The sequence below is a fragment of the Colletes latitarsis genome, chromosome 6, assembly GCF_051014445.1.
Source record: "Colletes latitarsis isolate SP2378_abdomen chromosome 6, iyColLati1, whole genome shotgun sequence".
Lineage (NCBI taxonomy): Eukaryota > Metazoa > Arthropoda > Insecta > Hymenoptera > Colletidae > Colletes > Colletes latitarsis.
Genome location: NC_135139.1, coordinates 25,515,253 through 25,542,674, shown reverse-complemented (window position 1 = coordinate 25,542,674; position 27,422 = coordinate 25,515,253). Strand labels below are relative to the sequence as shown.

Genomic DNA, 27,422 nt, shown 5'->3' with positions numbered 1-27,422 from the left:
GTTCGGCCACAATTTTAATGGGCGATTCTGGAGGCCAAAATAAGACGAAAATCAAGAATACCAATTTCTCGACTGAGGCTTCCTTAAAAAGTTATTAACAATTACATTCAAAAATTTCAAATCGTTCTGGAAAAATTATATTTAGTTACAGGGGTCAATTGCAATCATTTTTGGTCGTTATACATACCCCCGAAATCCTACGCATTTCCGAGAAAAAAATTCGAGTAGGTACTGAAATTTTTAGACGAAATTAAAAAATTTCAAATCATTCTGAAAAAATTATATTAGTTGCAGGGGTCAATTGCAATCATTTTTGGTCGTAATACATACCCCCAAATTCCTACCCACTTTCTAGAAAAAAATTCGAGAAGGTGTGAAATTTTTCGACGGAAAAAGAAAATTTCAAATCATTCTGAAAAAATTATATTTAGTTAAAGGGGTCAGTTACAATCATTTTTGGTCGTTATACATACCCCCGAATTCCTACCTACTTTCTAGAAAAAAATTCGAGAAGGTGTGAAATTTTTCGACGGAAAAAGAAAATTTCAAATCATTCTGAAAAAATTATATTTAGTTAGAGGGGTCAGTTACAATCAGTTTTGGTCGTTATACATACCCCCGAATTCCTACCCACTTTCTAGAAAAAAATTCGAGAAGGTGTGAAATTTTTTGACGGAAAAAGAAAATTTCAAATCATTCTGAAAAAATTATATTTAGTTAGAGGGGTCAGTTACAATCATTTTTGGTCGTTATACATACCCCCGAATTCCTACCCACTTTCTAGAAAAAAATTCGAGAAGGTGTGAAATTTTTCGACGGAAAAAGAAAATTTCAAATCATTCTGAAAAAATTATATTTAGTTAGAGGAGTCAGTTACAATCATTTTTGGTCGTTATACATACCCCCGAATTCCTACCCACTTTCTAGAAAAAAATTCGAGAAGGTGTGAAATTTTTCGACGGAAAAAGAAAATTTCAAATCATTCTGAAAAAATTATATTTAGTTAGAGGGGTCAGTTACAATCATTTTTGGTCGTTATACATACCCCCGAATTCCTACCCACTTTCTAGAAAAAAATTCGAGAATTTTTTGACGGAAAAAGAAAATTTCAAATCGTTTTGGAAAAATTATTTTCGGTTGCGGGGGTCAGTTTTATGCTCGATGTAATTCTAATCGCAGATTATTTCTGGCCTCGATGGTACTCTTTCGATAGATTTATCGGTTGGTCGCGTGTCCTTGCACTCTCGATCCATTCGTAGCGGATCGAAGCATCGAAAGTTGTTCATGCTTTATGTATGGCGTGCCGCTAGGACATATACGATCACATGTATTACCCAATAGAAAGTGATTCGTTCATTATTATGGATTTGCAGCGATTTGCAATTCACGGAACATCTTCATTAACCGGATCGGGACCAATTCGTTTCGGGAATTCGAGTTCTCATTTCGGGTCGTTAATATGTATTTATTCGCTTAACGGATTAATAATCGAACCAACGTTTCTTTCGATCGACCACGACTCGCAACGATTTATTATCGATTTATTCGTCTAATGATTAATTTATTAAATACCATTTTTCATTCTCTCGGACGCGTCCTGAGCTTTCTATTATAATCAATGATTAATAATTCCATGGAACGGCGATTATCAACGATTTTCACGTTTTCGCGTTTCTTCGATCGATGAAACGACTCTTTGGCGACTAGAAATTATTTGGATGCTTCTTTCGAAAGTAGGATGTCGCGTATTTTTTTTCTTTTTGGTAAATCATTGGTCAATTTTCGTAAGCCATGCAGAAGAGGCGAAAAGTACTGCGTCATGATCTGCGTTAACACGGCAAGGCCACTTTCACATGACTTGCCACGATGAAGACGACCACGTGTACGGTATTTCTCTGTCAATCCGTTTTTTCCACCGTTGTAAATCTCTCTTTCGTTAGTTAATTTTTCTTTAGACTCTTTCAGATAGCAGAAATATCATTTTTGTAATTTTAAAGGTTCCTCATTTCGCAAGTTCCAAACCTCGAATTTCCACAGTTTGGAACTTTAAATCGTCTATTTATGTATTTGTAAATCGTCTAGAGCGAATTGATCACGGTGATTGAATAATAGACGATATAAGTACATCGAGTAAGCAATTGATGGAATAGTTACGCGAGCCATCGAGCGAAAAATGGTTTATTTGCTTCTACGTCGTACGTAACGTGGAATCATCTGTAACGTGATTGAAACATGCAGGCCAATATGTCGGATAATGATAGCTTATGGCACCGCCTATTAGAAACGTAATTTCACCTAGATAACGCGCATCGTTGAACGCAAATCGAAACAAATTTCACTTTCGAATTGGGGAAAATTATATTTCAAGAATTCTAATCTATACATATAGCGTAGAAGAATCAACTTTTTTCTATTTCTTATTCGTTACAAAAAACTTTCATCTAGATAAGAATTCTACCCAACTACGATTCGTAATATTCCTTTCGCGTACGCCACGTGGTACGTACTAGATTTTACTCGGATATTTACACGTTCGCAAACGCTAATTATTCACTCGGTAATATATTGCATCAACAGACGAGGCATTGAACTTCCATTAGAAATTGTAAATTTCAAGCGAACGTGGCGCGAAAATTATTTATATTTCTTTCGTAATTCGTTTGTTTTACCTATTTCACGCGCGCCATCTTTGTTTTCCTTCACCGTTCAAAGACATCTCTTTTAATTATCAGTTCTATTTACTTAAACTAATTGTCGAGGTGTCCAGACTCCAAAAAGTTTAATCAAACCTCGAGTCATTCAGTGGATATTTGTTCTCGACCGATTCCCTCCTATTCTGTCACTCCATGCGCGTGACAACTAATGAGGCTCGATTAAGCATCGAGATTTCACCGAGAGAGGGCGCATCATCGATTACAGAGTCGGTTTCACTTTCGCGTTAGACTCTTCTCGAATGCATCGAGGCTGCGTGCACGTCGGTCGTAGCTCTCTAAGAGTTCGTACATCCGCGAATATCCCGGAAGTCCGCGAAACTTTGCTGCGTGCTCGAAAACTGGCTCGACGCGGACGTTACGAGAAAAGATCAGCCGGGAAAATTCGCAGAAACGCCGGAAGAGACCCGATGGCGTGCAACGATGAAACTGCACGCGGTTATATAAGCGCATCAAACGGATTTATAATCCGCGCAAACATGGGAAAATGTCTTACATACAAACGAGGAGCGCGAGTTATGCATTATTAATGAGCTCCTTTCAGGGAAAGCGATCCTTTGTCTCCTTTCGAGACTGCATTTCTTCCAGAAATCGAAGAGCTCTTTATCTTCCTCGATATTTACGGATTTGTAGAATACACTTGAAGAGATATATAGGATCGCTTGCGAGAGAACGATCCCTCTGGTGGCGCGTACGGGAAGTGACGACGCCAAATACAGGGTGTTCGGCCACCCCTGGGAGAAATTTTAATGGGGGATTCTAGAGGCCAAAATAAGACGAAAATCAAGAATACAAATTTGTTGATGGAGGCTTCGTTAAAAAGTTATTAACGATTAAAGTTCCAACCGCACTGAATTCCGCATGTGAAATTTTTCGACGGAAAAAAAAATTTCAAATCGTTTTAGAAAAATTATTTTCAGTTACGGGGGTCAATTTCAATCAGTTTTGGTCATTAGACATACCCTCGAAATCCTACCCACTTTCTAGAAAAAAATTCGAGAAAGTGTGAAATTTTACGACGAAATTAAAAAATTTCAAATCGTTCTGAAAAAATTATTTTCGATTGCGGGGATTAATTACAATAATTTTTGGTGAATAAACCTAACCCCGAAATCCTGCACACTTTCGAGAAAAAAATTCAGTACGGATCTTCAAACGTTAATAATTTTTTAAGAAAGCCTCCATTAAGAAATTATTATTCTTGATTTTGAACACCCTGTATAATTTAACTATTTCTAAGATATCGGTTACGATTTCGAAATAGATCGTTAGGGATGCCCAGATTTAAACAGTTTGATTATGTTTGTCGCCGTATTCACGACCACGTTCTTAATTGGCTGGTCGATGCATCGAATAATAAAGTTTCACTCCCGACCCAGAAGGTTCGTCTTCGATGCATCCTCCAGCTCTCTACTCATTCGTTATAGCGGAAATGTGTGCACGCTCGTTTAGATGTCGGAAACCCGTGGCTCGCGCATCGGTTTCCTTCTCGCGGCTACCCCGCATTGGCCAAGGATGCGCGCAGCTTTTACGACCGTGACTTTCCCGCCATGGAAGCGATTCAGGGAACCAGGAAAGAGTCGCATGATTCCTCACATGACCGAGTCACATGGGAAAGAGTACTCGTCTGACATCGATGACCTCGCGGATCCGCGACAGAAATTTCCTTTCGATCCTCCTCGTTGCTTTTATCGAAGTAACTATTTGCTCGATCGCTCGGGGGATCGAGAAAACACTTGCTTCGATCTTCGAGACCGTCTCTTCGAATCTTCAGTCAATCTTTCCTAACACTTGATCTTGAATGACCTTGGATATCATAGGATATCAAATGCTCGATCAAAAAAGCACAGACGAGTCGAAATCTCAGAAGTATCTTTCTATTTTCTCTCCAATACCGATTTATCGATAAATTACCGAAATAATGGAGTTCGTAGGCGCGTAAAGCTTCTTTTTTTCACAGCGCGATCAATTATACATGCACGCGTATCTACGGTCGCGATGAAATCTACTGATATTATGGGAGACGTATCCTTGCACCGATGGCGTAGCAAATGTCAAGGGTCAGCGAGAAATTCACCGATCCGTGAGCTGGAAAATTTATGCCCGTTTGTTAATTTATGTACCTTGTAAGACGTTCCCGAGTCTATTAAGTATACGCTGGTCCGGGTTCTGCTTAATTAACGAGATTAACGAGAGGACACCCGTGTTACGCTCGAATTAAATCTCTTGCATACCCGTGAAAGTTCTCTGTAATCGAAGATGCTCTTACCGACCGCTTCGTGCGCAATTCGTTTTCAACTAGGAGGTAAACGAATTGAATTTTAAGACTCAGACTTCGATGGATACTTGAACTTCGAAGAATTTTAACGCCCTCGTTCGACGCCATGTTCTTGGCACCTACAGGTCTGATCGATCAAACTTTATCCAACTATATTCGGAATAACAAGAGAACAACGCGTTTCCTGCTCTCTGAGAACATTCCGTCCAGCCCGCGAAGCTGTTACAATGTGAGAAAGTTAACGACAACTCGCTTGTCTTGACGATTAACGCATTCTGACGCTCTCTTTGACAATTACGTTTCACGCCTGAAGCGCATCGTTCCTTTGTTCGCCCTCGTCTCGACGCCATTTGCTTTCCTCGAGAAGAAAAAAAAACAACACACGACGCGCCTAGGATTCCGTAGAAATCGGTGCATCCGGTTTTTACAACCTTTCAGTCTTGGAATTTCTAAATATTCTTCACCAAAATACGCGTTGTTGCAATTTCGAAATATTAAAATCCTTTAATTCGTCCAGAAGTTGTGATTTTTTAAACATACTTCTGGCCACAGATTTTCAGTAAAGAATTTTTTTCTCGAAAATGCGTAGGATTTCGGGGGTGTGTGTAATGACCAAAAATGATTGCATTTGACCCCTGCAACTGAAAATAATTTTTTCAGAACGATTTGAAATATTTTAATTTTGTCGAAAAATTTCACACCTTCTCGAATTTTTTTCTCGAAAGTGGGTAGGATTTCGAGGTTATGTCTAATGACCAAAAATGATTGCATTTGACCCCTGAAAATGAAAATAATTTTTTCAGAACGATTTGAAATTTTTTAATTTCGACGAAAAATTTTAGTATCTATTCGAATTTTTTTCTCGAAAGTGGGTAGGATTTCGAGGTTATGTCTAATGACTAAAAATTACTGTATTTAACCCCTGCAACTGAAAATAATTTTTTCAGAACGATTTGAAATATTTTAATTTTGTCGAAAAATTTCACACCTTCCCGAATTTTTTTCTCGAAAGTGGGTAGGATTTCGAGGTTATGTCTAATGACCAAAAATGATTGCATTTGACCCCTGCAAATGAAAATAATTTTTTCAGAACGATTTGAAATATTTTAATTTTGTCGAAAAATTTCACACCTTCCCGAATTTTTTTCTCGAAAGTGGGTAGGATTTCGAGGTTATGTCTAATGACCAAAAATGATTGCATTTGACCCCTACAAATGAAAATAATTTTTTTAGAACGATTTGAAATTTTTTAATTTCGACGAAAAATTTCACACCTTCCCGAATTTTTTTCTCGAAAGTGGGTAGGATTTCGAGGTTATGTCTAATGACCAAAAATGATTGCATTTGACCCCTGCAAATGAAAATAATTTTTTCAGAACGATTTGAAATTTCTTAATTTCGACGAAAAATTTTAGTATCTATTCGAATTTTTTTCTCGAAAGTGGGTGGGATTTCGAGGTTATGTCTAATGACCAAAAATGATTGCATTTGACCCCTGAAAATGAAAATAATTTTTTCAGAACGATTTGAAATATTTTAATTTTGTCGAAAAATTTCACACCTTCTTGAATTTTTTTCTCGAAAGTGGGTAGGATTTCGAGGGTATGTCTAATGACTAAAAATGATTGTATTTGACCCCTGCAAATGAAAATAATTTTTTCAGAACGATTTGAAATATTTTAATTTTGTCGAAAAATTTCACACCTTCCCGAATTTTTTTCTCGAAAGTGGGTAGGATTTCGAGGTTATGTCTAATGACCAAAAATGATTGCATTTGACCCCTGCAAATGAAAATAATTTTTTCAGAACGATTTGAAATATTTTAATTTTGTCGAAAAATTTCAAACCTCGAATTTTTTTCTCGAAAGTATCTAGGATTTTGATGGCACAGTGGTCGAAGCAAAACCCAGAACGCTTCCACTGCGCTACTCTGCTTTAATTCAGAAGTACTTATCGATAATATAATGACCGACTTAGCTTTCTCGTCGTTTCTTTTCCAATTCTTGTACGCCGTTTCCGATGCAACATTGTTTCCAATTCGTTCCGGCACTTTACATTCACCACTAACCTAATTCCACTCGTCATTTTTCACTAATAAAGCTCGCATCTGCATTTTCCACGTGTCATAATTATTACAAGTTAGAGTTTCGATCTGAACGAGGTTTAACGCGATCATTTTGGTTAGTCCTTCCGTACTACGCACTTAACCTCGAAAAACATGTGTTCGGATTCCGCGTTCCACTTTTACTATCGATCGCGATATTCGTCCTGGGCCCATAACCTAATGGCACAGTGGTCGAGGCAAGACCATTGTGCCATCAGATTTCGAGGTTATGTCTAATGACCAAAAATAAATTTCAAACCTTCTCGAATTTTTTTCTCGAAAGTGGGTAGGATTTCGAGGGTATATCTAATGACTAAAAATTATTGTAATTGACCCCTGCAATCAAAAATAATTTTTTCAGAACGATTTAAAAATTTTTTTTTTTCAGTACCTGGATCTTTTATCCTATTCGATAAAAATCAAACCTAATCCAACAGCGTGATGTCCGTGTCAAGCAAGTCTTTGTTTCTTGGTTAAATTAACGAATTAGCCACTTTCTCTAGCGATTAATAAATATGACTCCATAATTTCTAAATCGTTCTATTGTAATTTCGAAATCCTTTCACCTTGGTACCGAATTAATTTTTCCCTCCCTTAATCTGTCCATCGATGCTTTTAAACGTCAAGAAAATTAGAGGACAGGGTCCGATCGAGGTCTGGATTAGGTAATGTTCCGGAACAAATTTGCAAGCGACAACCTCAGCGTACCTTTCACCGACGCGCCTACTTATTAATAGCAAACGATCCGTCCCGGTTTCAGAAGGCGTTACGATCCGTAATGGAATGACGAGATAGACCGAAGTCCAGAGTGAGGCTGTTACATCAATTGCCCACTATACTATGGTACTCGTTACTTTCACTTGAACTTCAGCTCTTCGAGACGAGCGGATGTTCCGAAGGATCCATTTTCGCGGGACAGAAAGTCACGACTTTTAATGCCGTGACATTGAACGTCATGACGCTCGTTAAATTTATAGAAAATAATTTGACTACCTCTGCAAAACATATGTCGTTTTGATCCAAAGAAAGAGATCGAGGATGGCGTCGCGTGAAAACGAACCTTAATCGGCCTTCTGCTCTCACATGCAAGTCAACGTGGCCACATGCCGAAGTGAATTCGGTACAATGAACGAAAAGACACTCGACACGCTAATTGCACGCTAAACAGTCGCTTGAGTAACACTCTGCCGCGACGTTGTACAGTCGAACATCGAAATGGCACAATAATTGCGTAGGAAGCGTGTCCATAAATCGCCATGACACTTTCGCGGAAGTACGGTAGCTAAAATAAAAGCTCGACGGCGATGCAAATGAAATTTTTGTCATAGCGGTTCTTTTGTAGAAACTCTGTCGCGTTTATATCTAGCGTTCCGTATACAGTCGGTCCCAAAAACTATCCAACAGGCAAATATTCGGCAAAATTTGTTAAAAAACAGAAAAACCAAATACCAGAGAAAAATATTAGAATTTCAACTATAGAACAAAACCAATGTATCGTCCAATAATTTAAAAAAGAAATTTTGTTTACCATTTTTGATCTGTTTCGATTGTACTGCTCCTTACGAGGCACCAAAATCAAGAATACTAATTTGTTGATGGAGGCTTCGTTAAAAAGCTATTAACGTTCAAAGTTCCGCCCGTACCGAATTTTTTTCTCGAAAGTGAGTAGGATTTCGAGGGTATGTCTAATGACCAAAAATGATTGTATTTGGCCACTGTAACTAAATATAATTTTTTTAGTATGATTTGAAATTTTTTAATTTCGTCTAAAAATTTCAATATCTACTGGAATTTTTTTCTCGAAAGTGAGTAGGATTTCGGGGGTATGTCTAATGACCAAAAATGATTGTGTTTGGCCACTGTAGCTAAATATAATTTTTTTAGTATGATTTGAAATTTTTTAATTTCGTCTAAAAATTTCAATATCTACTGGAATTTTTTTCTCGAAAGTGAGTAGGATTTCGAGGGTATGTCTAATGACCAAAAATGATTGTGTTTGACCACTGTAACTAAATATAATTTTTTTAGTATGATTTGAAATTTTTTAATTTCGTCTAAAAATTTTAGTATCTGTTCGAATTTTTTTCTCGAAAGTGGGTAGGATTTCGAGGTTATGTCTAATGACCAAAAATGATTGCATTTGACCCCTACAAATGAAAATAATTTTTTTAGAACGATTTGAAATATTTTAATTTTGTCGAAAAATTTCACACCTTTCCGAATTTTTTTCTCGGAAGTGGGTAGGATTTCGAGGTTATGTCTAATGACCAAAAATGATTGTATTTGACCCCTGCAAATGAAAATAATTTTTTCAGAACGATTTGTAATTTTTTAATTTCGACGAAAAATTTTAGTATCTACTGGAATTTTTTTCTTGAAAGTGAGTAGGATTTCGAGGGTATGTCTAATGACCAAAAATGATTGTATTTGACCACTGTAACTAAATATAATTTTTTTAGTATGATTTGAAACTTTTTAATTTCGTCTAAAAATTTCAGTAACAAAATTTCAGTAATAAAACCTTGTACGGAGACTTTTTCGATCGACCATAGTCGAAATTGACGATTAACGAGGGTGTAAGTATAAATAGTTATTTGGGATCACTCGATAGGTGTATCGGTCGTTTCGACGAAATCGATTTACGCGTGGTTTAATTGGCGAAAACGGAGGTGCTAATTGTCAATGGATGGCGAGCAGTAACGATTAGGTAACGCGATAACGTTTGTTTATATGGGCACGAGAACGTGAGTAGACGCGCGTACGTGTGTTTCGACGCCAGGTTGGAAATCTCTTTAGGCGCCTTTCACTCGAACGAAACACGCGGGCAAAACACACAAAACAGACAGTTTTGCCGAGCAAAGGAACCTAACGATGCCCGTAATTAATACAATTTATACTAGTTAAGTTCAATGTCTCGATCTAATTAAGATTCCTGCACTTGGAAAATGTTGCAAACTCGATCGAATCGAAGAAACCAGTCATATTTCGCGCCACTTTTTACTTTGAAAGAAACCTCCCCTAAACGAGAGCCACCCTCTTTACTTGTGCTTTGTAAAGTGTTTCTGTACGAGTAAACAGTATGTTAAATGGTAAATAAATATTTCATTTTAGATAGTACGTATACTTTTCGAAAATAAAATATTTTAATTGTTTGGAGAAATTCTTTAAAATAGAATTTTTAAAATTGGAAATTGCTCGAACGACCAAGAAAGAAGTATGTGTTTCTTCACGGTGAGGAATCATTTGTCTTAATGGTTATAGTGTATTCCTTCCGCGATCCTGGCTTTTCCGATTACAACGCGACGCCAGACAATTTTCACGGTAGAAAGCAAAAGGATTCGGGAAACAAGAAAGAACCGCAGGTCTCAAGGAGATACGTATCGTGCGTAAAGTGGAGAAGATAAACTTTCTTCCGTACACCCGCCTGCTCGTTCCCTCGGCGGATTATTGTCGAGTATTCGAGAGATAGGTGCATGCAGAAGACGTAATCAACCGAGTGAAATTCGTATAAAGACTGGCAGTTGATTGCCTGTAATTTCAACGAACTCTAAAGTACAGTTTTATAAACAAGACTGCGTAAAAAGGAGAAGAAAATACCAATGAGGAAGAAATTAATTTTTAAAGAGATTTTACTGCGTACCCCACGTCTAATTAACACTAGGTTTACGGTACACATCAATTTGACGCATTCAGATTCTAAACATAACGTTATAGGAGTTATAAATATTATTTGTTAGTAATTTATGTTGAATTGAATTGATGTATACTCTAATTAAAAGAAAAAAACTGCATTTTAATGCAACCGTCAACGTAGCGAATTATAATAAAAATTAAAGTTAAATCTGATACTATGTTTAGTATTTTTTTTTGTATCAAAAATTTGTTATTTATTTTTTAGATTCTCGAGTATATCTTTATAGAAATTAGAGTCTCTTCGAGGTAACTTGATCTTGCAATTCGTTCTTGTTTCGTGTTCTAGATCTTACATCGAGACATTGATTGGTGTCATATAGGCGATACATTGATCTTTCGGGGTTCTATCGATCGAAAGCCAATGATTCCTGATTTTTATGCAGAGATCGATCACTCGTGTTCTCTAGGATACTTCTTTGTTCGAGTAACCTAAATATCGACGAAAAAAGAACTTGGAACGTTTAGAAAGCGACCCTACAGCAGACCTAAACCGCAGGTACCGGCCCACGAGTATCTGGAGTGCAAATAGGAATTTCTAAAACACATGATCGCGTCTATTTACCGTCGCGCCTTTGGAATATTTCAAACGTTACTCTTCTAGTTGGGCCCACGCGCTGTGCAAACGACATGTGTCACACATTTTACACGCATCTCTTCCCACACTCTTCCTCCGTAAAATGTCCCAACGTCAAAAATCCTAGAAATTTCCCTGTTACAAAATCTCTAGTTTACACTGTTCAAGTTAATAAAAAAAGAGAAACAGAATAGATTGTTTACATACGTTTTTTTGTTAAATGGTGGATCAAAATTTATATTTATATTTAAACCCAATAGTTCCAAGATTCGCCATTTTAGTATTCTAATTTTAGTTAGTCGATACGAATCTGAAACTCGCGAATAAAATATGGCGGGATCGGGATCGTTAGTGGCCAATAACCGTTCCTTCGTAGCTACGTTTAATTGGTGACGTACAATTATACAACTACGAGAAACAGAAAGCCGATAAGGGGAACGAGGATGGAATTTCAAGAATCGTGACTTTCAGGTTCAGAGTACGATGGGTTCTCGATCGTTTTTTGTTAAATCCCGAACCAGACGGGTACGTTCGAGCGGAAATATCCCGGATCCGTGGAAAGGTGAAACGTCCACGGTCGTTCGAAAATTGCTCCCGGGTCTGGATTCGAAAATCTGGAGCACGCCGAATGATTTACGAACCGGAATGGTGGGAATCGTATCCCGGTGGTTTCGTGAAGCTCTCGGACATCCGGCTCTCTACGGTGAACCGAAAGAATTCACTTTCATCGACGGCACACCGGCGTATCGCAAGAAATTTTAACCGATTATCGCTTCTGCTTCGGTAAACATGACTTCACAACTCGGTCGAGTTCAATTTGGAGTCCCAACCGTTGGATTACATTTGAATTCTTTGCTTTTTTTAATTATTGGACATTTCAATTTTGTAATGTAAAAAGGTGGACCATGATGAAACAATTTTTCATAAATTCTCTGCTTGGGTTGAATGAAATCCAAAATGTTTGCAAGATAAGTAGTAAATTTAACTTGAAGAAAGAGAAATTAACTTAAGAAATATTGAAATTACTCCATTTTGTAAAATTCCGATCCATTATTAGTCATTTCAATTTTGTAATGTAAAAAGGTGGACCATGATTGAGATTTTTTGACAAAACAACAATTTTTGAATGAAATCCAAAATGTTTGCAAGATAAGTGGTGGATTTAACTTAAGAAATATTGAAATTACTCCATTTTGTAAAATTCTGATCCAGCCACGAGGCCTTCGAAATACTTTGTCCAACGATTAGTGAAATATCGAGCGATAAAATTGACACGCGAGTTCGAAGATTTTCTTCTTTGGCGGATTCTGGTGACCGTCGTCGACCTTGAAACGAACCTCGTTACCTAAGCGATTATGCGGTCGTCGCTTTGTCGGTTAAAATTATATTACTTAACGGGCAATAAAAATCCAACGGATCGAGCCCCGGAAATTTTATTCGGAAAGTTAATGTTCGCACGATCGCCTGAATGCGTAATTAATGAAAGGGGAAGCGTTAGAAATCCATCGCCGGAGGTTCCTATCCCATTGGAAGGCGAAGCTTCGCGCCCAAAGTCTGTGATTCGCAGCGTCAATTAGTTCCGCGATTATTCACCGAATTCTATTTTATCCCGTATACTTTCCATGCAGCAAAATATATTCTAAAATTCAACGAAATCGAGAAAAACAAGTGCATCGATTCTCAAAATCGAGGAAGAACGTAAAGAAAAATTATCGAAAGAAACAGAGTACCCTCTCGATATGATTTCAAACGATATTTTCGACCGTAAGTGTAGACGATGACGTATACGAACTTCCAAGTAAATCGAAAAACGTTACGAAATACGTTTTAGACCGAGTTGTTGTGCAACGCGTGTAAAAGTGAAATTGGTACCGAAAAAAAGCAGTAATTGCTATGGCTCGAGGCAATGGAAAAAAAATTTGGGCCCGTTTGGTTATTAGGGCCCCATGTTTGGCGCCAGGACGCGTGAAAGGAAAAGCGACGATGGTCCAGGGCCCCCTGGGGGCCTTCCGGAAGAGAAACCGTCGAGGCTCTGAAATCGATCGAACCGTACGTGGAATAAAAAAAAAAAGGTATCCACTTAACAACGAGGGGCCCAACCGCGTTCGATTTCTTTCCACCTCCATTTGTGCGTCCGGCGATCTGGAGCACCGGGTATAACCTTGATGCATAACCTTGCGGTCCCCGTGAACTTCGCCTTCGCTTGGACAGTGCCGCCCCGTAAATACAGGGAGAACGAAACTGCTTGGCTCGCTCGACCGGATCACCGGTCTCGATCACTTTCTCCGGAACGATGGCCCACCGTGCTGCAAAGAAAGATCGTCTGGTTATCCGGGAGGTGGACACGAGCGTGGAGTGGGGGGAGAGAGAAGTGGGGCCCGTCAGCGATGGGACTGACTGCCTCGTGATCCACAATAGGCCATCAGCCATTAAGGCACTCTGGTCTAAATGGCCAATTCGACAACCATTTTTGGGGAACTTTTTGCGAACGCACCGGGAGACTCTGTTACGTGATTTTTAGTACACGTATCGAGTAACACTTCATGCGTGTATACTATTTTTTTCAGATGGAAATAATGAAAATTATGCCCGGTGTGATCGAATATAGGTATGCAGGAAAAATGTGGCTTGCCTGGAAGAAAACTAGCAGTTTGATTAGTGTGGATAGAATTTGGAAGTTTTCTCGATATTTTGTTTCGTATACAATGTACCAAAAGAGTATGGAAAATTTTGGATTTTGTAAAATTCGAGGGACGATTTTTTTCGATGAAAATTTGAAAGTGCATGGATAAATAGAATACGACACCGTTGGTTTAAGTATTTCCTGCCGGAAGTATATTCAATTAAGCTAATTACGCTCCATAAAGGAGCATTTCTCGTCGTAAGGCGCGTGGATAAAATTAATATGCAACATAGATGAATACCTATAGTTTCACGATAATTTCGTTTTGCATGGCGCCATTTCGTCGGAAGTGCCCGGCAGACTCCAGGAGGGTGGTTCCCCGCCATTTTGGCCTGCAACAGAGAAATTTAATAAATAGATACAGTTCCACGAATATTTACGAAACAAACGACAATAATAACTTCTGAAATAAGTTTGATATAATAAAATTTCTTTACCTTTTTCAAACTTTTTGGAGACCTCACGCATTCTCACGCATGTTGATACGCGTTGTAAGATCACACGCGAACTTATTAAAAGAAAACAACACGGTTCGGCGATTTTAATTTAATTTTTCCAAAAAATACGATTTCGAAAGGAGACATTTTTGGTGAATCCAAAGACGTAATTGGTTTGAATGCTCCACACAGTGTTTTGAGTAAAATACAAGTGTAAATCCGAAAAATTAGCGAGCAACTTTGAAGCAAGATAGAAATGTGGAAATGTTGCGATAAGTTTAGGAGTGTTTTTATGGTTTTTATGTAAAGACCTAAGCCAGACCCGTGGTTTGTATGGTTTTCGCGTGCTGCTAGCGTACGTCTATGGGATAGATGCGCGTTTAGAGAATTTTGGCGGCAAACGACGGTGCTCTTATAGAAATTTCGCCACGGTACGGAGCTTTCCGTAACGCTCGGCGTCTCCGGGCCCACCAACCGTCGCGGTGCCTCCTCCACCGGGACAGTTTTACCACCACCTTCACCCACCTGGCTTGGACACACCACGAGGCCAGACTCTCGCGCATGGGGGAGAATACGCGCCTATATAACTACGGCGTTCCGCTGATTGGGCGAAGTAAGTTACGTTTTCCTGCACTTAGGGGACAAAGAGTACGCGGCCCGAGCCCGACGGGCGGCATTGCGAGAAATATGAGGATTCGCCCGGGATGCGCGGTCAGTTTACATATTAAAATTAGTTTTCCGCGTTTCGTCCAACGAAAATCAATTTTTATTTTTTTTTTTTTTAACTTTTCAAGTCGCCACTGTGCGTAAGAGGTGCAACGCGTTGTCTGTAGTTCGCGAGGGTGGTTGATCTTGAACGATACTCGACGGTACCAACCGGAAGACCGCGCTCCACGATGATCGATAGATCCTCGAGACACCGTATCTGGAGTAAGTAGCGAGCAGAGTTTTGGGCGGAATTTACTCCCGAATTACGAATAAAAAATTTCTGATTCGTTCGAAAGCTTCTTGGTAAACAAAATTATACGATCTGCACGATACAAGAATACTTTTTAATGATTAGATCACAGTATGAGTATTTCATTAACGTATAAGTTATTGGGTGGAGTATCTTATTTTTTACACATTAACGTAATGTATATTCACAAAAATTTCACTGTGTATATACATATATGTATATGTGGATGGAAGAATGTTTCATTTCATTTAATAAGTTATATGTTTATTAGATTTAATTTAATCTACTATGTTTCGAAAAGGTACCACAGGGTCGAGACATTATTTAAAAATTCATTATACACGTCGTATAATTTGGACTACTTTGTGAAAATTACGAACGAATCCAAAATTGTTATTCGTTATTCGCGAATAAACTTCACCGTGCTCTGTCAGCGAGTGTCACGATTGACAAATGGCGATCCACGATCAGGCATATAAAAAGTCCTTTCTACGAACGGTGCATGTAAATTGCCATTTATCAATTTGGACCAGCGAGGCTCCAGGTACTCTATTCAATATTTACATTTTATATTTTTAATTTCTCTACGTATCAACAATAATCGGAAAAACAGTGTAGATTCTTGCAAATATCAGTGTTAATTATTCCGACATAGTTTTCGCTGCTATTAAGCGGTAAAATCCCATAATTACTAAAAGTACTTGCACTCTTCAGGAGTGATTGTTAAGTATCGCACCTAAAAACTTGTAACGCAGCGTCGAAACCGGAACTGCAAAGCGTTCGCCGTCGGTGGCTATTTGTCGACGAACGTGTTACTCAATTAACGATCGACCGCGAGTTTCGAAAGCGACGTTCCATAAAAGAGCAACCGTTAAAAGTCGCTTTTACGCTTCCATAAAGGAGAGTGTCGGTCCACGCGGTACCGTCGAGCTTTCTTCGACGTTGCAAACAAATGTTTCGAGTTCCGTTATCACTGTGCGATTGCATTGTTCGCAGGCTGCGCTAGCAGTGCTACTGCACGCCGCCCTTGTGGCGAGCAAAGCGTTGGATCAGAGTCCGTTGCAGCAACAGTCTCAGCAGCAAATTCCGTACGTCTAATTTCGTTCGTTAAACTATTTTATCCCTTTCAAAGTTATCCGAAAGCTAATTTTGTTTTTCCGTTTAACACTAGAACTATCGCCTAAATGATAGATACTCGAAGAAGCGTATTTTGACCTGTTCGGTAGTTCTAGTGTTAAACGGAACTTTAAACGGACTTTTGTATGGAACATTTTCTCGTAAAATTCTAAAATAAATATTTCGTGTACTAAATTGTTATGCACAGGTATGGAACGGAAGCACAGAAGAGATGGGGTGGCGATTTGGGTGGTGGCCACGGCGGTGACGCGAGTGGCTACGGCGGCGACATCGGTGGTGGTTTAGGTGGCTACGGTGGTGGCATCGGTGGCCATGGCGGTGACATTGGCGGAGGTTACGGCCATTCCGGTGGTGGTGACATTGGCGGGGGCGTGGGTCACTCCGGAGGCGGCGACGTTGGCGGAGATTTGGGACACTCTGGAGGTGGTGACATTGGCGGAGGCTTGGGACACTATGGAGGTGGCGACATAGGCGGCGGTTTGGGTCATTCCGGAGGTGGTGACATTGGCGGCGGTTTGGGACACTCCGGTGGCGGAGGAGACGTCGGTGGATTTGGTCATTCGGGAGGCGGGGATGAACATCACGACGACCATCACCACGACCACGGCTACTGGAAGAAGAAGCTGATTTGGAAACCGGGCTGGAAGAAGATCTGGAAACCGGCGAAGAAGCAGATCTGGAAGCCCGCGTGGAAGAAGATCTGGAAACCGGTGTGGGTGCCGACGCAGAAGGCCGTGTGGAAGGAGATCCAGGTGCCGGCGTGGAAGAAGATCTGGAAACCGGTGTGGAAGGAGATACAGGTACCTGTGTGGAAAGAGATTCAGGTACCAGCGTGGAAGAAGATCTGGAAACCCGTATGGAAGCCGATCAAGGTCCCGGCGTGGAAGGAGATACAGGTGCCCGCTTGGAAGAAGATCTGGAAACCCGTCTGGAAGGAGATCCAGGTGCCAGCTTGGAAGGAGATCCAAGTGCCAGCCTGGAAGAAGCTCTGGATACCGGAGTGGGTTAAGGTCGGGATCCCCGGCGAGCATTATCATGGCACCGATCACCACGGTTGGCAGTACACCAGCCACGATCTGTGGAAGAAGAAACTGATATGGAAACCGCTTTGGAAGAAGTACTGGAAACCGGCGAAGAAGCAGATCTGGGTACCTGACAAGAAGTTGGAATGGGTGCCGGCGTGGAAGCAGATCTGGAAGCCGGCCAAGAAGCAGATCTGGGTGGACGACAAGAAGCTCATCTGGAAGGAGGAGTGGAAGCAGATTTGGAAACCGGCGAAGAAGCAGGTCTGGGTGCCTGACAAGAAGTTGGAGTGGAAAGAGGCTTGGAAGCAGATCTGGAAACCGGACAAGAAGTTGGAATGGATACCTGATAAGAAGCTGGCGTGGAAGGAGGCATGGAAACAGATTTGGGTGCCAGCTTGGAAGGAGATCTGGGTGCCAGCCTGGAAGAAGATCTGGAAGCCAGTATGGATATCGGAATGGTTCCCGTCGGAGGACCATCATCATCCTCATCACGGATGGGAGGATCGCAAGGACACCCAGGCCAAAGGTACGGAAGCGGTCTCGAAGCTGAAGCCTCAAGGTCTGCAACAACAAGTGGACGAGAACAAGATTAGGTGGGACAGATCGTCCAAGACGGAAGTTCAAACGATCAACCAGGATCTGGTACCGCCGCCAGCGTCGCAGAATCAGAGCGCCGCGAACTTCGCGTTTCCCGTTCAGTGAACCGCCGTCCCGTAAGATGGTTGTACAAAAATCTTCCTTAGAGAGTATTGTAACATAAGCCGCTGTATATATTACATTAGGTGTACGTTAAGTGGTAGAGAATTAAGTTTTCCAAGGATTAATCGACTGACATATTGGCCCTTTATCTTTTTCTATCTTCTTCATCGAGGTGCCCTCGTACGACACTAACGTGTTCCATCCTTTATGTATATTTTTTTTTATACAATGTTGTTGTTAAATAAAGTTGATTAATATTTTGTTAAATTATCTTCGTCCTGTTATTATGCCTCCTAGTAAATTATTCATCGAAACTTTCGAAGTTAACGTTTCATAAAATATTAGAATACAAACTCTGAGTGGGCTTGTGGTGTCGCCTACCGTACTCGCTACCAGAGGACTACGCTCTTGACTCTCTCGCAAGCGCTCGACTATCTTTAACAAACTATTGCTGAAATAATAACCATTCTTAACGTTTAAAGGTAGCTTTCTAAACCGACAGAGGTTCGTGGACCAACGAAATTAATTTCGCACGAAGTACAGATTTTAAAAAATATTCCGTTCGAGTCCACTTTCCCCGTCGGCCGTAATGCGATAAAAATAAATAATATTTATACGTTTTTAACCTTTCTGTACCCGTGGCAGGTTTACTCTCCATTAGCAGCGATAATCGAGCCTCTGCCCGTAATACTTTTCGAACGCTTTCTTTTCTACGCCGGCTATCCCGATTTCCCGGCGTGGATTCGCCAGCACGCGCGTTTTATCGGCTGGTGCCATTATACCGCGAACAAGCGGCTGTTAATAATTCGTTAACACCTCCGTATTATTATTTCGCCCCGTCATCGTGCCCACGCTCGACATGACGCAACACCGCCGGCCAGGGACGACCGTCGACGGCGTCCGCGAAACGGGAGAAAGTCGGATCTGTTATGGAAGGAAGTCGCGTTTGACGGGGGCAGACCTCGACCGTGGAGAAAGTGTCTTTGCACCCACACAGATACGCGCCCGAGCAACGGCATAAATTAATCCGTGCCACCGTACATTCCGCGTTTATACCTGGCCCCTCGCGAGCCGTGTGCATCGTTCGAGGCGGAATCGCCGTCAAAGCGCGACGAGAGAAACTTTTGCCCGATCCAGTCATCGGGGGTCAGGACTTTTCATCGTGTCGCCCGGGGAGGGGGGCAAGAGAAAAAAAAAAACTGGAGAAATGTGTACGCATTTTCTAGTCGATTCCAGACGTGCACGGTTTTCACTTTCCACGACCGGTCTTTTCTTTCTCCCGTCCGTTTCGTCACACTTTGCGTCAGCGCCTCCCCTTCGCGACCGCCATTTTCCAGATTTCCGCCGGATCGAGTACCCTAAAAATAAAGCAACCGTTGTATCGATGCGTTCATCTTCTTTCACTTTGACAAAATTAAATCTGAAGATTAAACGTCGAAGAAAATAAATAATGTATCATTTTCGTAGAAAGTCTTTTCTCGAAATAATAAAAATAGAAGACTTACTTTCTCATTGAAAGAGTATGTTCCCAAATTTTTTGACGATGGTGTATACCTTGAAACCGAACGTTTACAACAAAGTGAAAGTGTTAACGTAATTCGAAGAGTTAAAAGCAAATAACTTTTATTTATAAGAGTTAACTAGACACTGGATGAACGAAACGTATTCGAGGAATGCTCGAGCAAAAGTCTCGTCGAATAGCGGACGATCACCGGCGATAATGATCAATTTTACGCCTTAATAGGGAGCTTCGAGGCGAACGATGCTCGAGCAGCGTCGCTTTGAAGTTATTTCTGCGAACTCGACGTCGGTTCGACCGAAATTGGTGGTAAACGACCTCCAGTGATATAATAACGAGACGTTTCGTAGCGCTAGAAAGCGTTTCGCGAATTCGTCGTGTCCCCGATACGATCGATCGTGAACTCGATTCGCGAGTAAAGAAAATAATTGCACCGGTGAGATTAGGTCACCGGTGTCTGTTGCTCCCACTTGGCGAGCTTCTGTCCGTAAACATTGCTCGTAAAACGGGCGCGTTCGAGCATGTGACATCACGCGTGTTTGTTTTACACCTGCTCGCATGAATATTAATACGAAGGGGTCGCGAAGATGAGTGAAATGTAACAAAGGTAAACAATCGCGAGAGTGCGTAACGCGATTATCGCACACCGTGAACTCGATTGACCCTTTCGTTGCTTAATAAAATTATCAGATACGGTTTGAAACGTTGACTGTTAATGCAATTTATTAATAATTGTTGTAGATCGCAAATACCATACGATTTATTGAATGTTTGCATCGAACTGTAAAAAATTCGTACGCTGAGACGTGTCAGCAGGCTGATGGGGTTAACGAGCCCGGTGAACCTGAGAGATCGGATTTCCCCTCTGGTTCGCTGAAAAGCGGAACCAGTCTGGTCGGTTCGACGCCGATCAGCTTGTCCGACCAGGAAACAATCTAATAACGGGGTTCGAAAGTTTCGTTCTTATCGCGGATTCTCGTTGCGCTGGTTTTTACTGCGGCGTACGATAGAAATAAATCGAGCACCTACGAGAAACGAACAGTAATCCGTAAGATAAGGAAAGCGATTTAACCGGGACATTTTCATTTCGGTCACCGCGGGAAAACGATTTTCAAATATTCCGTGATTCCCGCCGTTTCGAGAATTTTAGAAAACATTACATATTATACGCGTTATCGTGCCAAATGAAAAAAAAGAACCAGTCGTGGATGACTTTCGATGGAGGGAATAAATATTTATAAGACGACCGGTCGAAATAACTTCAAATTTAAAAACTGTTAAAAAAATATGCGTTCCTTCGCGCGAAATTTTTCTGACACTGGAACGTTCGCGATTCTAGAATAAAACTCGCGGCGATTTGGAAATTTGCAATTTCAATTCCGTATCTGTCGATTGTAATTTAAAAAGGAAATTAATTAAACTGATTTTCACGATTATAGAAGTTTTAAGAAAGGTGCCTCGATATCTTAATGGAATAGAATGTCACGTTTATACTAATTTACTTTTACTTTCTACTTCTGCTCCGTGATTTTAAGAATAAAATTCAGCCTTCTTTGGGTTGAGTGCTACTTTCTAACCCTTGCGTGAAAGACTCTGAGTCCCCCTTTTGACTCGTGTAAGCTGTTCATTTCAGAATAGTATTAGAAATTAGAATTACCGATCATCATAAATGAACTTGCAAATATGGACGATAATAGGGACTAAGAGTTTACAAATACAAAAACAATTTAAAAAAAATCATTTTAGTTCTTTCTAAAATAAAAAAAAGCAGTATGTAAATGATTTGGAAGTCTGATTCTGCATTTCTAATGAGAATTAACAAGAGCAGCCTCTTTTTTCTGACTACTTTAATCGTGACTAGCATGATTATTACTCCTCCGACCGGAATCCCCGGTTTCGGTGAAATCAAATTTCTACTAAAATGTCTTCCGTATCGCGAGGTCACTGATCCCCCGAGTATTCCGTATTCTGGCCCGGAAAGTATACTGCTGTCAACGAATCGCTTGCATGCAGATGAACGTACAAAAATTCCACGAACTAAAAAATTGTACAATATTCCTTGTCCCGGTCGAATCGAGTTTCAATTAAATAGAACCTCTATTTGTACAACGAACTAGCTTTTGCCCACAGCTTCGCTCGCACAGGAAACCGTTTAGTTCCCTCGGAAATTGATATTGTTTCTAATGGGCCTCAACATACAGAAAACAATTAAAAAGACACGCTTAGATGAAATCAGGCAACTTTAAAGCGAAATAAGTGTATCAGTGAGCATTCAGACCAAGTATCAGCTAAATCACGAACAAAATATGACCCATACAAACGTTGCAACCCCTTTCCACCCCCCTAGGGGTTGAATTTCGGAATATCCTTTCTTATTCCTTGTATATATCATGTAAAACTTCAGTTTTTTATGTCCAAGGGCTTAGCTTGGGCGTTGATGAGTCAGTTAGTCAGGCCTTTCATTTTATATACAGGGTGTTCTAGAGGCCAAAATAAGACGAAAATCAAGAATATCAATTTGTTGATGGAGGCTTCGTTAAAAAGTTATTAACAATTAAATTCGAAAATTTCAAATCGTTTTGGAAAAATTATTTTCGGTTGCGGGGGTCAATTACAATCATTTTTGGTGAATAGACCTACCCTCGAAATCCTAACCACTTTCTAGAAAAAAATTGTACAGATAAAAACCAACGATTTATTATTTTCGAATGCTTTTCGGAAAGATATCGCTAAAGATTTTCCTTGCACGTTGTTGCACAACAATCCCAGATGATTCATCTCTATTTCTCCGTTGTATCACAGTTTTAGAAAAGACGAATGGCGGTTCTATAACCGGGGCACCGAGGCGCAGAGAGCACATGAAAAGGATGTCTCCGGACAAAAAGATATTTTCGTCAGAGGCCATGGGTGTCACGGCGATAATATCACGGGGTGCCAACGGAATCGTTTTTGTTACCATACGTATATATGCGTGGTATAGTAACCGCGCTACAAGTCACGAAGCGAGCTATCAGTGCATCCGAAGATGCTGTGCGCGGCAATCACTCTTCTATCCGTACTTTTTTGTGTCTACTGTGTCTACGATTGCCTCAAGCCGCGCGGTTTCCCGCCTGGTGCGTTCGGTGGATCGGTGAACCTGCTATTAGAAATTTAGAACGACGATCATTAATCGTTTTCACGTCGTGTACAACCGTTGAATAACTCCAAACACAATGATCCTTCAATGGCGATTATTACGAAATAGTTATATAGACAATATTATTTAACGAATAATAGAGAAAGTAGTAGACCAAGGTCGAGTCTCGCTTTTAATCGCTGTGACCCCAGTTTACCCTGACGATTATGTATAATACTTACAATTGTAGACAATGATTCGATCAAAGATAATCTAAGAATAAATACGTCTGTTCGATGATCGCGCAGGACCAAAATGGCTGCCGCTAGTCGGCTGCTTCCTCGCGTTCCGGAAGCTGAGGACGAAGCACGGATACGCTTACTTGGCGTTCCAGGAACTAACGGGGACGTACGGGCCAATTTTGGGCCTGAAACTGGGCAATCAGAAGGTCGTCGTGATCTCGACGTACGACCTGGTGAAGGAGGTTCTTCTTCGAGACGAGTTCAACGGCAGACCGGACGGGTTCTTCTTCAGGGTTCGTGCCTTCGGGAAAAGAAAAGGTCGTTAAAATTCGTATTGGATCGCGTTGGTAAACGTTGGATCGAAGGTACCTGACCTGGCTGCTTTCTATTCGAAACTTTGACAGGGGTCTTGTTCACGGAGGGCCCGACGTGGTCCCAGTGTCGTCGTTTCACCATGCGGCATCTTCGAACGTTTGGTTTGGGCCAGGCGACCATGGAGAAGCAATTGACCATGGAGGCCGAGAATCTGGTCGATTATCTTCGCCGTGCCAGCGCGAGAGGCCCGATTCCCATGCACACGGCCTTCGACATCGCGGTCCTGAACTCCCTGTGGTCCATGTTCGCCGGGCACAGGTTCGATTACGGCAACGAGAAGCTGACAGAGATGCTGGAGATCGTCCACGATGCTTTTAGGTAAGTCGATAAACAAGGAAATCTATTTTCAAATTACGATAAAGATTAATATAGATGCCGAACGCCTTGTACATTTCTTTGTCAGATTGATGGACACCATGGGTGGCATTGTATCGCAAATGCCATTTCTACGATTCGTGATACCCGAGTTGTCCGGTTATAACGACTTAATGAGGATACTACGGAAGCTCTGGGACTTCCTGGACGAAGAGATAACCGTGCACGAGAAACGTTTGTCGTCGAACGAGCCGCAGGATCTGATCGAGGCTTTCCTCCTGGAAATATCGACCAACAATAGCAAGAGGAACGACACCATTTTCGATCGTGAGCGACTCAAAGCTTTCGTCCAAACCGAATCAAGAACAAATTAGGACGACCTGTACTTTGTTTTTTTTTCCAGGAGAAAATTTACTGGTCCTCTGCTTGGACCTCTTTCTAGCTGGCTCGAAAACCACAACCGACACCTTGGCGACCACTTTGCAGTTTCTGTCTCTCCACTCGGAATGGATCGAAAAGCTACGAAAAGAGTTGGATAACGTCGTGGGTAGATCGCGATCTCCCGTTTTGGAAGATTACTCTTCCTTGCCGATGATGGAATCGTTTCTCGCTGAGGTAACGTCAGATTGATCCTTTCTTTTGGACGGACGTGTTCGATCGTTGCTGGAAACTAATGTAAATTTGTTAAGAATTATACAGAGTGTTGAATACCTTGCATAGTCGACCAATGTTCAGTGTTAAAACTATATAATTAATGACAGGTGCAGAGATTCTTGATTCTGGCGCCACTCGGGGTTCCTCACAAGACCATGAAAGACATAACTTTCAACGAGTATCTCATACCCAAGGTAACTTTATCGCAAACACGGTGAAATACAGGGTGCTCAGCCACCCTTGGGAATAATTTTAATGGGGGATTCTAGAGATCAAAATAAGACGAAAATCAGGAATACCAATTTGTTGATGGAGGCTTCGCTAAAAAGTTATTAACAATTAAATTCAAAAATAAAAATTATTTTCGGTTGCGGGGGTCAATTACAATCATTTTTGGTGAATAGACATACCCTCGAAATCCTACTCACTTTCGAGAAAAAAATTCGAGAAGGTATGAAATTTTTCGACGAAAAAAAAAATTTTTCAAATCATTCTAAAAAAATTATATTTAGTTACTGGGATCAATTACAATCATTTTTGGTGAATAGACATACCCTCGAAATCCTACTCACTTTCGAGAAAAAAATTCGAGAAGGTATGAAATTTTTCGACGGAAAAAAAAATTTTTCAAATCATTCTAAAAAAATTATATTTAGTTACTGGGGTCAATTACAATCATTTTTGGTGAATAGACATACCCTCGAAATCCTACTCACTTTCGAGAAAAAAATTCGAGAAGGTGTGAAATTTTTCGACGGAAAAAAAAATTTTTCAAATCATTCTAAAAAAATTATATTTAGTTACTGGGGTCAATTACAATCATTTTTGGTGAATAGACATACCCCCGAAATCCTGCGCATTTTCGAGAAAAAAATTCAGTACGGACGGAACTTTAAACGTGAATAATTTGTTAACAAAGCCTCCATCAACAAATTGGTATTCTCGATTTTCGTCTTATTTTGGCCTCCAGAAACTCCCATTAAAATTTTTCCCAGGGGTGGCCGAACACCCTGCATAATTTATACTCGATTTGTATACTCAATTTCATACTATAAGACTATTGTACGTTACCTTCTTGTTGCTTTAGGATACCATCGTCCTCCTGGATTTTCATAGCGTGCACAACGACAAAGCCTACTGGGATCGTCCGGAGGAGTTCCGGCCGCAACGATTTCTGGATGAAAATGGTCGATTCTGCCAAAAGAACGCAAACATGCCTTTCGGATTAGGTAACGTTGACTATAGTCGTGTAATTCCTTAAAAACAAGAAAAACGATGATTCGATTCGTTAAGAAATAATAGCAAATCGAAAGTAACGTTTTGAATATTTATTTTAGAGACGGGCAAAATTCTCGAATCTCGAAGCAACGATAGATATTATAAATAACTTTTTGGCTCGTTTTTTGCTCGATGAAAATTATCAACGTAGTTTCTATTCGTCGTCTATTATTCGAATAATAATTCTGCCCGTCTGGTACTTTCACGCACGCCAACGCGAAATGTAGAAAAATGCGAAAACCGTGACGATCCGCGTCCACGTTTCAGGCAAAAGACGCTGCCCGGGAGAAATGCTGGCCCGGAGTTCCTTATTTTTATTCTTCGCCTACGTTATACATTACTTCGACATCGAAATTTCACCGGACCATGGCGAACCAGACCCGAACGGACACGACGGTTTCACTATATCTCCGAAACCGTATTACCTGAAGCTCACGACGAGATCCGACATCAGAGACTACTTTGCAACGTGAGAATTATTTAGGGAGAACGACGGACGCCATTGCGATTCGAACATTAATTAAAATTATCGTCGATTGAACGTTTCGATAATCGTTAGCGTGTTTGAAATAAAAACATTGTACCATACTTTTATATTGTATTTATGTGTAAAATAAGCATATATTTATTTGCTTTTCTTTTTGTACTATTCGATCGGATGTAAATAAAATTTTTGCCATTAAAATCGACTGTCGTACGTCCTCGAATTACCAGTATTCGTAAAAGTTAATAAATATGCAATCTCTGATCGAAATCTTATTTAATAGACACGCCTGTTCCACAGCTTTATTTACAGTATAATAAATATTGATTATTTATTAGCGCCAGAGGTTTCCTTTAAATAATTTCTTTCGCTCGATGACCGGAAGATTCAATCGGTAGATGTTGGAAAAAGATAACTTGGTTTTGAATTAATTAAAATAGACATACCAAATATCTTTTATCTAGAAATCTCGAACGTGCGTTACGTTCGACTCGTCTTACGACTTTTCTTTTGTTAGAGACACCCTGTATGAAAGGACTGGATCGCCACGTGGCGCACGGTCGAGGGTACATTTGGACTTCCGCGAAACGAGACGATTTCGACGAACACGTAAAACGACGGGTAAAGCGACTTTCGCGCGGCAGGAACAATAAACAATATTTGAGAGAAAAATTTGTTGAAGTTAAACAAACCGTGCGTCTATCTACGGGTCGAGCTACTTCGAACCGAAAACGTCGACGTCTACGGTCTCGACACGCCGCCATTGATTAAGTCAAAACGCAGTGAATCTACGCGTCGTTAATCATGCTAGTCGTTTAGGCGATAAAAACGACTGTATGAATAACGAGACGCGAGTAAACCCAAAGCTCGATACAATCGAAACACGTTTTTTCTATTGTACATTTCTAAAATAAAATTAGAGAAGATCGACGACATTTTGAAAAATCACTTCAAACGTTTCTCTTGCGATTAGAAAAAGGAAAATTGAATCAAGCTTGTACGTAGTCATTCTTATTCCATCGCCAAACAGACACACGTAAGTTATAACTAATTAGGAGAAAGGAAACTACAAACTGTATTAAAAATAAAAGAAAATTTATAGCATTGGGATAGTTGTTTCGTGTTTTACAACGTAAGGGGG

General features: G+C 40.4%; 2 protein-coding genes across 2 annotated transcripts; both read left to right on the top strand.

Moving 5' to 3' along the window:
* Nucleotides 1-15,167: 15,167 nt before the first annotated feature.
* On the top strand, nt 15,168-18,302 carry LOC143342504 (uncharacterized). The gene is made up of 3 exons (XM_076766466.1): nt 15,168-15,191; nt 16,435-16,526; nt 16,763-18,302. The coding sequence occupies exons 1-3, from the start codon at nt 15,168-15,170 to the stop codon at nt 18,300-18,302; spliced, it is 1,656 nt and encodes a 551-aa protein (XP_076622581.1).
* Nucleotides 18,303-22,825: 4,523 nt separating this feature from the next.
* On the top strand, nt 22,826-27,212 carry LOC143342880 (methyl farnesoate epoxidase). Its single transcript, XM_076767192.1, has 8 exons — nt 22,826-22,931; nt 23,242-23,493; nt 23,580-23,868; nt 23,954-24,192; nt 24,269-24,480; nt 24,627-24,713; nt 25,607-25,748; nt 26,065-27,212. Exons 1-8 carry the CDS (start codon nt 22,844-22,846, stop codon nt 26,268-26,270), a joined length of 1,515 nt encoding a protein of 504 aa, XP_076623307.1. The 5' UTR covers nt 22,826-22,843; the 3' UTR covers nt 26,271-27,212.
* The last annotated feature ends 210 nt before the right edge of the window (nt 27,213-27,422 follow it).

Coding starts and splice junctions, on each gene's coding strand:
- LOC143342504 (XM_076766466.1), top strand. CDS start 15,168: ATGAGGATTCGCCCGGGATGCGCG. Junction 15,192..16,434: donor GGATTCGCCCGGGATGCGCG/GTCAGTTTACAT, acceptor CATTGTTCGCAG/GCTGCGCTAGCAGTGCTACT. Junction 16,527..16,762: donor CAGTCTCAGCAGCAAATTCC/GTACGTCTAATT, acceptor TGTTATGCACAG/GTATGGAACGGAAGCACAGA.
- LOC143342880 (XM_076767192.1), top strand. CDS start 22,844: ATGCTGTGCGCGGCAATCACTCTTCTATCCGTACTTTTTTGTGTCTAC. Junction 24,481..24,626: donor TGGAATCGTTTCTCGCTGAG/GTAACGTCAGAT, acceptor AATTAATGACAG/GTGCAGAGATTCTTGATTCT. Junction 25,749..26,064: donor AAACATGCCTTTCGGATTAG/GTAACGTTGACT, acceptor TCCACGTTTCAG/GCAAAAGACGCTGCCCGGGA.